The 13,535-nt window shown below is 37.3% G+C and overlaps 2 protein-coding genes across 2 annotated transcripts in view; one reads left to right on the top strand and one right to left on the bottom strand.

The window, feature by feature from the left end:
• Positions 1–13,535, top strand: part of LOC131153592 (ALBINO3-like protein 2, chloroplastic) — an 85,690-nt gene that overhangs the window by 21,664 nt on the left and 50,491 nt on the right. Inside the window, exon 3 of the mRNA XM_058106006.1 lies at positions 10,529–10,656. Within this exon, the coding sequence (XP_057961989.1) occupies positions 10,529–10,656 (128 nt within the window). The remainder of the gene's footprint in view (positions 1–10,528; positions 10,657–13,535) is intronic.
• Positions 10,854–11,571, bottom strand: LOC131153594 (peptidyl-prolyl cis-trans isomerase-like). The gene has a single exon (XM_058106007.1). It carries the CDS (start codon positions 11,569–11,571, stop codon positions 11,062–11,064), a length of 510 nt encoding a protein of 169 aa, XP_057961990.1. The 3' UTR covers positions 10,854–11,061.

Here is a 13,535-nt window from a genome sequence, read left to right as displayed (position 1 = left end):
GCATATTCCAAATCCTCCAAGAAAATTCACATTGCAAAAGAAGATCAGAATCTGTCTCAGAATTCTTGTGACACAGCACACATACATCCGAGAGTAAGCCTTCAAAGGTCTCCTAATTTGCAGCAAGTTATTGGTATTTATATTATCAAGCACAACCATCCAACTGAAAGCCATTATTTTAGGGAGAACCTTGGCCTTCCAAATAGTAGAATAGAGTGGGAAAGAAGTGTTGGAGCGAATAAAAAATTCAAAAAAAATATTGCAAGAATACACTCCTAACTGGTTCACAGATCAAGAATGAACATCCCTCCCCGGAGAAAGGTTAGTCCCATTCAATAAAGATAACAAAGATGACAATTCCAACATCTTCCTATCGTTGAGAGATCTCCTAAAGTGGAGATTCCAGGAAACCAAAGGACTGTTCAAGTCACCAACAAAGAAAGATATAGCTTTATTTTGCTTAGCGCTTAGATGAAAAAGACGAGGGAAAGAAGTGGAAAATGGTGTGCTTCCCAGCCAAGGGTCTTTCCAAAAGTGAATATGAGAACCCCTCCCCACCTCAAGTTTGGTATGAAGGGTGAAAGAAGGATATATATGAAAATTGACCTCCACAGGCTCCCCAAAGAACATCTTAAATTAACATTGGTATCCCACCCATTCTCATCCATCGCAAACTTACTTCTTATTACTTTATGCCAAAGGGATGATTCTTCTAGAGATAAGTGCCATAGCCATTTAGCTAAAAGTGCAATCATTTTATGCAGCAGCTTACCAAGACCCAACCCCCCTCCTTTTGAGACCTACAAACCTCATCCCAGCTCACTAGATGGTCCCTATGACCCCCCCCACCAAACCACAAAAAGTCTCTATAATCTTCTCTAGATTGTTGGCAATCGCCACTAGAATCTTAAAGATATACAAGAAGTATAATGGGATGCTAGCAAGACAAGCGTGGATCAAAGTTCTCTACCCCCAAGAAATAAGTGGGCTTCCTTCCAACCATCTAATCTCTTCATCATCCTTTCCTCTGCCAAATTCCAAAAATCTATGGCTCTAGGGTTACCCCCCAAAGGGACTCCTAAATAAGTAAAAGATCAATCCAGAATACCACACCCCACTTCGAAAGCACTGACATGCTTGACTGGCACATTCAAAGCTGCTAAACCACTCTTCCCCTATTAGTTTTAAGCCTTGACACCCTCTTCAAAATATGGAGAATACCCAAGATTCTCCTAAAAGAAAGATTGTGATCATGTAAAAGGAAACATGGTGTAATTAGAAAATTGGAGATGAGAAACCACTACTCTTCCTCACCCCACTTCTAATCCTCTAATCAACCCCCTTTCCACCTCCCTATTATCGCTCTATCCACCATCCTACTCAAAACATTTGGTACAATGACAAACAAAAAAGGGGATAGAGGGTCTCCTTGTCTAATTCCCCCTTGGAGCACTAAACCAAGATTTAGAGTCACCATTCATAATCGCCAAAAACCACATAGTAGACAAACAACCCCTAATCCAACGACACCAACGCTCACCCAAACCCTTTTATGTAAAGTCTCTATCCAAAAAACTCCAACTCACTCTATCATAGGCTTTCTTAAAATCTAGTTTAAAAATGAAACCCCACTTCTTATTCCTATGAATATCCTCCACCACCTCATTCGCAATTAAGATAGCATCCACTATCTACTTTCCCCCATAAATGCACTTTGAGCGCTAGAGATGGTATCAACAAGCACCACACATAACCTATTAACTAAGACTTTAGTAATAATAATAATCTTATATATACTAGAGACGAGACTAATAGGTCTAAAATCCTCAACCTTAATAGATTTGAGCTTTTTAGGTCCTGAGGCTATAAAAGGAGTTAATGCTCTTGCTCAAAACTCCATTATCAAAGAACTCAACAAAAACTTTCAACAAATTGCCCTTTACTACTTCCCAACAATCTTGGAAGAAAGCAATGTTAAATCCATCCGGACGTAGAGCTTTGTCCCTCTCCATCCCAAAAAACCACCCCCCTAACTTCCTCTTCACCAAAAGGTCTCTCCAACCAACCCATCTGATCAATAGATATAGGTTTCCAATCTAAACCCTCTATCATTGGTCTACAATGATCCTCCTTTGAATACAAACTTTGGAAAAAATTTGAAATAACAAAAGCAATCTGGCATTGGTTATTAGTAACTCTCCCACCCCACACATCTAACTCCCCAATAAAATTCTTACTCATTTTCCCATTAGCTAGCATGTGAAAAATAGAAGAGTTGTAATCACCATCCTTAACCCATTTGAATTTGTTCTTTTGTCTCCAACTCCTCATTTCTTGGAAAATCACTCCTTTCAAATTATGTTTCAAAGAAACTCTTCTTATCTCCTTGCTCTCTGTAAGATTAAAGTCCTACTCCTTCCTATCTAGTGAAGTTAACTCGCCCAAAGTATTAGATTTTCTAATTCTAACATCATCAAATACCTCCTTATTCCAAACTTTCAGCTTATCCTTCAAGTTTTTTAATTTTCTTTTGAATTTGAATCCTCCCTAACCCCTTTTGAGTTCCCCTCCCAAGAATCCTTAACCAAAGGCTTAAAGGTCGCATGGTCCAACCATATATTCTCAAACTAAAATGGGGTAGGACCCTATGACACCTTTCTAGATTTTAACAAAATTGGAAAACGGTGAGACGTAGTCCTAGGGAGTATACTTTGAGTAAGGTTCGGAAATTCATCCTCCCACTCGCTGCAAAACATAAATCTATCTAGTCTACTAGCTGTCGCTATAGCCCCTCCTACAAATGTAGTAACCAAAGCGTTTCCCAAGGGAAGATCTCTCAAACCATGATCCCTAATTAACAAATCAAAATTCTGCATGCTAGCTGTAACTCTACCTCCCCCTTTCTCCTCTCTAGGAAATCTCACTGCATTAAAGTCACCTCCCACAGTCCACCTAAGGGAGTAGAACCAAAAAACATTATAAAATTTGTCCCAAAAAGTACTCCTAAGGGTTGGTCTAGTGTGTCCATACACAATAAACCCACCAATGGCCCCTCCCTTTGACTTCAAATAACATAGAAAGGGAGAAAAAACTTGACAAAGTATCCAATTTCTAGATTGATCGAGAATCTCACATGACAAGTATACCACTTGAAGCACAGCACAAGGGTAAGAAGCCCCACTTTCTGCAGTCACCACCCCACATACTCCTAACAAATACCCAGGGGGGAAAAAAATCTCTCTTCCAATTTAGTCTCTTAGATAAGGACAATACTCAGTGTATATTGGTCCAGGACTTCCTTTGTCAAGCTGCTCCTCTTTCTAATCCCCCTAAATATTTTAACTCGCTTACCCCCCTTCCTGACCGTTGACCCCTTTTCCTCGTTTGTGATTAATTAATGAAATCAAAATTTTAAGCTCTTTCTGAATGTTCTTTTTCCTCTTCTCATACATCCTAAGACTTAACCCCACCTTTACCAAATTCCCTGCAGGATCTAATAGTGCCAAACCTAGTTCCCTAAGGAGTTTTTGCGGGTATAGGCTGTATCTTTCTTCACCATCAAAACTAAACTCACAACCCTTCCTCCTAATGGAGTCTTCCCTTAGGCATAACATTTCTAAAGAAAGAATGGATTTAGAAGGAATGGCAAGAATACCTTTGCTAATTCTAGATGAACAAGGGTCCTCCGAGACAATATTCTCTTTCCCAAAAGTACCCCCCCAACATCACAATAAGGAATGGTAGAATTAGCCAAAGGATAAAGATTGAGCCTAAGACAAGAATTAGAAGACATAGGCCCCTCAGTATTTAAGACTTCCAAATGCTCAAAATTATAATTAATAAGATCAATACCTACTTGAGGATTTTCAACATAAGGTTAAAGGCAATCTTTGCTGGACCTCGCAAACTAACATTGGTGTCCCACCCATTCTCACTCAATCATACTTCTAATTACTCCATGCTAAAGGGAATGATCTTCTAGGGGAAAACGACATAACCATTTAGCTAAGAGGGTAACTACGTATCCCTCCCTCTGATTTAGATTTGCAAGCCTCTTCCCACCTTACTAAATGATCCCCAAATCCTTTGATTCAAGATCACAAGAAATCTCTCATAATTTTTTTTTGTATATTTTGGAGAGGATGTTGAGATGTTTCTAAATTTAGAGGAGATTTTGTGCTGTGGAATAGATTAGTATTGATAGAAATAGAATTAATGCGATGATTCCCCATTTTTAACTCATAAAAAGTTATGTGAAAATATTGAATTAAAACTTTAGATTGTTAGAGTTACTATTCTAGAACAAAAATGTACACCTTTCAAAATATTTTGGACCAATACATGGTTTGCTAGGGTGTTAGATGCTATCATATGCCTTAGTGGTATAATACCTTACTTTGTTCTCTTGCATGATGTTCATTGTTCTCATATATTTGGGTGTGCCCTTTGTCCATTAGCCAACTCCAGGGGTGTCTAAGTTGGATCTTTGAGTGCGTAAGTGTATTGTCTATAATATGGGCATCGCTATTGTAATCCTATTTTGCACTGTTTCTTTATCTTCGTTCATGTCCGCCACCAATCATCTTCTTGATCTTCAAATCTCGAATAACAATAGAATAAGGAAAAAAGGTTATGGAACACTTCATTTTCTTGATATTGCTAATAGGTAGAGATTAAGAGGGGATCTAGGAATGTATAGAACAAAAGAAAGAGAGATAGAGGGAGTAGGGTTTACTCTCCTAGTAGGGCTGCAAACAAGTGGAGCAAAGTTGAGCTTCTTGGCCAGCTCAAACTCGGCCCGATTGCTTGAAAGAGAGCTTGAGTTCAACTTGAGCTCGATTTGATCGTAAAGTGTGTTGTTTGAGTTCGGTTCATTTAGCGCATATATATATAACTTGTGCTTGGCTTGAACTTAACTAAACTAAAGCTTATTTCACATTAATAAACGAGGCAAGCTTGAGTGTAGCTCGAGCTCAAGCTCAAACTTGACTCGATTAAAGTTGGTTTCAAATTAATAAATCAAATTAGTTAAATATAATTGATAATTAATAAATAAAAATTTTAAAGTTTAAAAATCAAATATTAATTAGACTATTATTGAGCCAGTTCACAAGCCTAATATCTAGTTAGTTCACGAGCTAGTAACGAGCTAGTAACGAGCGAATAACAAGCCAGTCAAGTTCGTAAATGAGCCAACTTGCGAGCGTAACTAGCCGAGTATGACTCAACTTGAGCTCAACTTGTTTTGTTGATGAGCTTGAAATTTGAGTTTGAGCTTAGTTAATTTAACTTGATAAATGAGTTCGAGCGAGTCATTATTGAGCTAAGCACCAAGTAGCTATTTGAGCTAGCTTGCAAGCATAACTAGCCGAGTTTGACTTAGCTCCAGCTCGACTTGTTTAGTTGACGAGCTTGAAATTTGAGTTTGAGCTCAGCTAATTTAACTTAATAAATGAGTTCGAGCAAGTCGTTATTGAGCTGAGCATTTAGTAGCTGTTTGGATCGTTTGCAGCCCTACTTTCCCTTAACTGTAGTAGTGGATCCTTTGGTAAGTGTAATGTGAGATTCATTAGAATACTTTATGGTGGAAAAAAAATAGATTGTGTGTGGATTCTATGACCAAGGGATTCATGGGAGAGATACTAGAAGACAAACAAGCTATAAGGTTACCTATCTTAGCAAGGGATGTGATAGGAAGAGATGCTTGCTGTGATGCATGATACTGCAGGAACTTTGAAGACTCTTAGTTCCTTCGATACAAATATAGTACACGCCTATCCAATAACTGAAATGGTAGGGTTGGAATCTATGGTGGCTGGTTTAGCAACATTTGGGGCCTTACCATGAAGATCCCAACATTAGTCAATTGAATGACCTCCCTGCCCAGTATGTGTACACTTGTATGGTTGCCAAATCACCCATGAATTCTTGAACCCTTGGGCACCTCTTCTACTACCCAGCTGATTGTTGGAACTACCCTGTGTGACAAATGTGGACTTCTTAGAGCCAGAAGTTGGGACCCTCAAACTAGAAGCCTAGGAATGAGTGCTTGAGAAGGCATGATGCATGTGAGAGTAAACATTAGTAGAAGAAAGCTGAGAATCTGAGATTGGATTTGTTCAACTTGGGTACCAAACCTGTTAAGACCTGAAGAACTGTTCCCTTTAATTCTGCATCTCATGGACATAAGCTGTCATGGGTTGCACACTGTTGAATTCCTTATGCATATGCTTCATATCAGTGTGGCACTCCTTTCCCCCTTTTCATAGTTGGAATTACTCGAGGGAATGATCATGTATATAGGTTAAGTTACAAATATAAAAGCTTGACATAGTGCCAAAAATTTTCTTAGATACCTTAGGATGCAGACACATCCCGCAACCTGGGATTCCATTGAATTCCACAGCATGATGACAATCAATGCACTATCTTGAATCCTTTCCTCCTATTGTTGTCACTGGCTCTAGACTGAAATAGGTGTGCTGACTTACCTAAGCCTATCAAATAGATTTTGACACCCTTAGGCTACTGCAATAATTATTTCCATTCTATTTCTCGGTCATAATCTGCAGCAATGTCAAGGGCATCAAACCTTTGAGATTCACAGACTCCATCTCAGCAAGCAATGACAAGACCAACAAAGAACAGGACAAGCAATTACACCATCATATTGAATCAGGAACACAATGACATAGCCACCACTTCAGCACCAATGGCCTTAGGTACTGCTGACAAACAGACATTGAGGTTACCAAACAATCTCTAAACAAGTGCATCCAATCTGTTTGTGAGTGAACAATCAAAAAGGCTGGAATTTTAGGCTAAAAACCATAGAAACCAACTTGATATAATGGTCTAGAAGAAGATTTGAGGCATGATTGCAAGAAAAATGAAATTGGAACAAAACAGGCTTCTGTGAAGCCTCATGACCTGGTGCATGGTGTTGGCTGATATCTAGGAGATTACTTTAGGTCTCAAAACCATGCATTGATACCATGTTAACAGTTCAGTAAAATGGAGAATGTGACACTATGATTAGTCTCTTTTTCTATTTATAATATGTTTCCTGTACATCATAATGATTATAGCCTTTCTAAACTTAAGCTCAATAGCATATGTTAATAACATAACAGGTTTAAAAATCTATAGATTTCAAGATATGAGGTGTTAGAAAATACAAACTGCAATTTTTTTTTGGGGGTGGGGGGATAGAAAAAGAAATTTATTATGATAGAGGACTGTATAAAGAGGATGAGATATCCTCAAAAAACAGAAGGAAAGAATAAAAATAAAAGAAAGCTAATACAAAATTTAAAGACAAAATTAATTTAATAGAGCCAACCATTCATGCTGGATATCGGAGAAAGCTGTACTGCCAAAACATCCACATGGAAGCCAAAAAAAAAAGTCCTGTCCTAAATTTATAGATTGGGCACAATCTCAAAAATTTCAGTCATCTGTCTACGGCCAGATTATCCATGTAATTACAAAAATTGTACTTTGACACAAAACCCTTGTATTAGTAATTCTAAGAGTTACAATGAAAAATAATTTTGAACTTAGGTCAAGAAATTTTTATAATTTTGAACTTAGGTCAAGAATTTTTTTTTTTACTATTTGTATACTTTCTTAGATCTATCATCTACCATACAAGTAGGAGAAATTGATGATGCTGTGATACATCATTTTAATGTAGGTTGAATAATTTACTATTTTTAATTTTTTTATGGAAAAAGAAATATATTATTAAGGAAGAAGAAATTGCAAACTAGTGCAGGACAAGAAATCTTCGAAAAGAAAAAATAAAGGCCAAAAGAAGGGAAAAAAGCAAAGAAAACTGGAGAAAATAACTAATGAAACCTAATTAAGAAAACCCTCTTTAAACCCCTGCCATTGTAATTCTTGGAACACCGCTAGTTTGCTAATTCCTGCTGACCTTTCTTCACCTTTTGCCACCATCAAGGTGAACTTTGTTTCTTCCTAGACTAGACATCCATGCAAACCTTTATGACATCCAACATCACTATGATCCTCCGACATATCTCCCTAATGCTTTTTCTCTTCCATGTTTTTTTCACCTGAATCCCTGTTTTGACCGTTAACATTCCCTTGCACCGCTGCCCACTGAGAATAAACTTTACTGTCCCCTAGCCTTATCACAATTATTTCCCTCGTCACTACACTGATCTCCAGAGTCCCAAGTGTAACATGAATATCTTCTCCTCAAATTACCCGAGCCTTCATATCCCTAGCCCCATGAATAGATACTGAAGGATGCTTGTTGGCCTGCCTCCCCTCATGCCCACATTTCTCACCCTCAGAGGAAGTAGAAACATCAGCTGAATGCACAGAACTAGATTTACCTGAGTCACTCCTGTGTTTTCCCGATTCTGCCTACCAAACCCAAGGATCCATTATCCATTGCTTGTGTAGATGTAGTCGATTCCTTCTCCAGTTGCAGAATGACCTCTTTTGGAAGATTTGATTTGCCATTTGTCTTCGAAGCCTGGGAACCTCCCTATTTGTCTGTAAATTTTGAGTCAGAGATTTACTAAGAAGGTGGGCCTGATTCAAAGGCTTACTCATATTCTGGTCCTGATCACTATTGGATATAATTGGTGATGGATCACAGGGCTAAATGAAACCTGCCTATTAAACATATCTGATTCTTTTTGAAAGCCTAAAATTTGGCCCAAATCCTTTATCCCCACACCTGTTGGTCCTTTTATGTTTGAATTTTGTACACAGACCAAGTCTAAAATCACTCATACACCCTAACCATCTTTAAATAACCAGGCTTTGAATGCCCCATCATGGTTACCAACAGCCTCCCCATGCTTGAGCCTACACAGCCGTTCTCCTCCTTTCTATCCTATAAACTTTGAAAAAGAACTTATTATTGGATGGCTATATGGCTGATCATGTTATATGGATCAAAATCTTGGGCTACTATGAAATGACATATCCAAAAAGGAGGTAAATGTAACTGAAATGAGAATGACAAAGATGGATTGCAGTATAACTCTAAATGCATATTTTGGTACATAGGAATGGATGGAATTGAGGGGAATGGAATCCAATTTATCACTTGATTTGGCCACCCTCTGCATTCAAAATTTTATTCCATTCTTTTCATACCCCATTCCATTCCGCAAAGCAAACATGTTGTAAAATATAAAGTAAGGAATGGATGCATCCACTATAAGCTTGGAGTAGCATTTGTTGTCTTTGTATTATAGCCACTGCATAATCACTACTTCTACTACAACTAAACCCATATATTACTGTAGCGATAAAGCTGTGCACCTTATGCTCTTCCCAGATATCTGATATTTTATGGATGTTTCTTTGCACTGTGTTGAATTTTTTTTTTCCCCATAGTTTATGTATGGAAAATAGTAAATAAAACAAAACTTTCTTGTGTACTGGCATTATGTATCTTCTGGTGATTGATGCTAGTATATAGGAGGATTATACCATCAAGTGTTCCTTGTTTCAACTGTTAGGAGATATCCACAATGGTTATTAAACTTTCAAAGGGGTCTCCGTATCTCTCTCTCTCTCCCCTCTTTGAACACAGCACTTAAGTGTCTTTGGAGTCATTTTGCTTTCGGCCCTGAGACTTTCGATGAAGAGTGATTGTTGTAGGCGCTTAATTTTCCAACATGGTGTCAGTAAGTGTTCTCAATTTGCAGGGTCTTCCTTTTTTCAGTTGTTTTTGTGCCCTAGATTGCTTACATGCTTCATTGTTGCCCATTGCCTAAGGAACTACCTAGGGAAAAAAGGCTGCACAAGGGATTCTTAATGCAGAAATATCAGCAGCTATAAAGGACACAAGTGCTTAATGCAGAAATATCAGCAGCTATAAAGGACACAAGTGCAAGAAAATCTGACAGACATACAATGAATGGTCACAGCTTACACTGATTGTTGAACTAATATGGAAGTTACAAATTTTTAAAATATGATTTTTTTCTCAGATAAAAGCCATGTCCCTGTTACAGCCTTATGCAGATTATCCACATTGGGTAAATGCATGCATTTAGTCAACAGGGAAGTTACGTCAATGACTATATAATTATTATCCTAACACCTGTGATATTACCCCATCCAATCTGAGTATATGTAGTTGGAAAATGTATTTTATATATATATATATATATATATATATATATATATATAAATGAGAACTTCCTCTGTTTCTTACCTAAAAATTTTCAACAGTGGACTCATTCTGATTTTTCCTCTCCATGCTTTTTCAAAATGACTATTAATAATCAGATACCTTATAAATAAACTAGTAAACATGTTCTTGTGCTATTTGACTGCAGAAATTGGAAAATTTATTTGACACATTTCATGCTAAATTTGGTAGATTAATTTTTATTGATAGCTTACATGTAGCTGTAGAGCCTATATGCAGGTTTAAAGAGAAACAACTAGTGATCCTTTAGATCTTATCCTTACTATGTAGCTTGGCTATTTAACTTACTCATGATTTGTTTGACTTTCTTATGAATGCTCAAAGTGCCTCCTCCACTGCCACCACCTCTGTCAGGAAGGAGTTATGTGGACCAACTTGCACTCTTTTTGAAAGAAAAGCGAGCCATTGGATGCCCTTCAATTTTATGGTTCTTTGCATATGTCTCTGTCCAGGTAATATTCATATTTATTCTTTGTGGATGTAATGATTTTTGATTCAAAATAGTTTTTTTCTTCTCATACGATCTTACCCATGACACCAAGGACATAGAAAAACAAGATTTCTAGATGTGTGGATAAATTTGAGGCTTTATTTTGATTTTTTATTTTTTTTTAATTTATTTATTTATTTTTTATTTTTTTAACGCAGTCAAAGCCTATCTTATTAAGGCAGCTCATTTCAACACATAAAAACGACGCCAGAACCGCCTAAAACGACAATATCCACCACATTCGACGCAAAACACCACCCCCATCCCCCAAACAAACCCTAAACACATATCAAGATCGATTAATTTCTGCATAAATCTCAAAATAGAGACGGAATCATAGACATATTCCAGATCAATTTCAAGACAGCTAACCGCAATCAGAGACCTTCATGGGCTTCGAAGTCCGTTCGGAGCTGGATCCGACCTTCTCTATGGTTTTCATCACATCCAACCCCTCCACGACCTGCCCGAACACCATGTGCTTCCTGTCCAGCCAAGTCGTCTTCACGGTGCAGATGAAGAATTGCGAGCCGTTGGTGTTGGGCCCGGCGTTCGCCATGGACAGCACGCCTGGACCGGTGTGCTTCTTGATGAAGTTCTCATCGGCGAACTTCTCGCCGTAGATCGACTCGCCGCCAATGCCGTTGCCGTTGGTAAAGTTGCTGCCCTGGCACATGAAGTCCGGAATCACCCTGTGGAAGGTCGACCCCTTGAAATGCAGGGGCTTTCTCCTCTTCCCGACGCCCTTCTTGCTGGTGCACAGTGCGCATAAATTCTCTGCCGTGCGAGGCATGGTGTCGGCGAAAAGCTCCATCACGATCCTTCCGGCTAGGGCACCGCCGACCTCCATGTCGAAGAAAACCTTGGGGTTCGCCATTTCTAGTTTTCGAATCTATGGTTTCGATCTCTATAACTTCGCTTTGGAGTGACCATTTGAGGCATGTTAAGCTAGCCTATCGTCAGCTCCAAGCCTCCAAAAATGCTACATACAAGCAATCAAGTTGGAAAAAGATTATACAAATGATATACTCTTAATGATTTGTTGTGATGGTTATACAGAAGGTAGTCATAAGAAATTCAAGTCAAGATCAGATGCATTAGTTTGAAATAGGTTGAGTACCTCTATGTCTAGCAAGATTATCCTCCTTCCTGATATGGATCTATACAAGGATAATATTGCTTGGCTGAGGACATATTGATCAGGATAAGACCTAGATTTATGGAATGCATATTTGGTAAAATAAGAATTTTACATCATACTATCTAGTTTTGGGCTTGGTTGAGTCAAAGTTTAATTAAAATTTAAGAATTTTTCTCATATAATAAAAAAAAAACTAGAAATACAAGAAAAACTAATATATTATAATTTAATCATGGAACTTAAAACATTCATTTTTTTTTTTTTAATTATATATATGATAGCAAGAGAATAAGATTTCATTAAGGATTAGGAATTTACAAAAGGAGAATAAGAAATCCTCCTAAACAAATAGACTTAATACACTCATCTTAAATATCTAACTAAACTATCTAAAAATTACAAAAAAAAAAAAAAAAAAACAATGGAGTCTATATATCATTCTTCAGTTTTGTTCATATTATTATTCTATACAAATGCTTATTCAAAATATATTTAAGTATTAATATCTATAAATTTTGAATATTATAATTGAGTGTATGAGCATGGACTTTATATAAATAGGTTTATAGTTGACATCTAAATTAGGGTGTTATATAGTTACAATCATACTGAAAAAACTATATAATAAGTATAGGTAACTTATATATCCATGAATATTCTAGATTGGCTATTTTATCCTATGCATATATTTTTTTATCCATGCATAGTTAAGTGTAGAAAAAATTTTATATGCAAATTGTCCATTAATTTTTTTTTTTTTCCCTCATTTAATGAAATGGCAAGTAGACTTGAGAAACTACTCAGTGATATGGAGCTTTTGAGAGACCCCGAGAGGGGGGGGGGGTGTGGACTTGTAAGCAATGTAAGATTGGATATTGAATCGGAGGCAATTGCTATTGCTCTTTGCTTTTTAGAGGCAATGACTAAAGGAGGAGCTTCTCTTGGAGAGTAGTGACCCTATTGACTGACATTGTTTTGCCCACTGATGAGGAAGACTTTAAAAAACAATTCTGCCTGGTTTTGAAAATGGGAAAGATGGTTGGCAGGTTAGTGGAGGTTTCTTCTGACTGCTTTGAACATAAATCCTATAAGCTTTTTGAGAGGAAGAAGCATTAAAAAAAAAAGGATAATGGAAAAGATAGAGAAGATAAGAAGCAACAAGCCAACAAGGCTACTAGAAAGTTGAAGAAATTGGAGTTCAATGGTAACCATAGTAAAAGTGGCAACAGGGATCTAATGGTGTGACAATGAAGCCTCCAAAAGCAATTTCCTGGAACATGAGGGGTTTAAATACAAAAACAAACAACAATAACAAGCCTTAAGACTGTGCTGAGGGATGATGGTGTCATTTATTGCTGGCCAGTCATACTCTAATTTTTTGTAGTCAAATTCTTAATTGAGATGTATTCTCTTATTTGTTGAGGTGATTTTAGGTCTTAAGGTGAATTTAATCGAGAGTGAGTTGATTCTTCTAATTGGGGATGATGGAATTGGTGGATTCCCAAGAGGGCGGGTGAATTGGGTATTTCAAAAGTTCTTCCTAGGTTAGGTATGTTCAGTGTTAAACCATAAGCAATATTGCACAACCTAGGGTCTGTTTGAGCAAATACCAATTACCCAACAATATAAAACTGAGCAGATAAATAAAACTGATAAAGCAAACTTAGTACTTCCCAATCATTCACAGTAATAAAGATATA

The sequence above is a fragment of the Malania oleifera genome, chromosome 4, assembly GCF_029873635.1.
Source record: "Malania oleifera isolate guangnan ecotype guangnan chromosome 4, ASM2987363v1, whole genome shotgun sequence".
In the NCBI taxonomy this organism is placed as follows: Eukaryota; Viridiplantae; Streptophyta; class Magnoliopsida; order Santalales; family Ximeniaceae; genus Malania; species Malania oleifera.
The sequence above is the reverse complement of the archived record's forward strand: the minus strand, read 5'-3'. Positions and strand labels throughout refer to the sequence as shown.

Coding starts and splice junctions, on each gene's coding strand:
- LOC131153594 (XM_058106007.1), bottom strand. CDS start 11,571: ATGGCGAACCCCAAGGTTTTCTTCGACATGGAGGTCGGCGGTGCCCTA.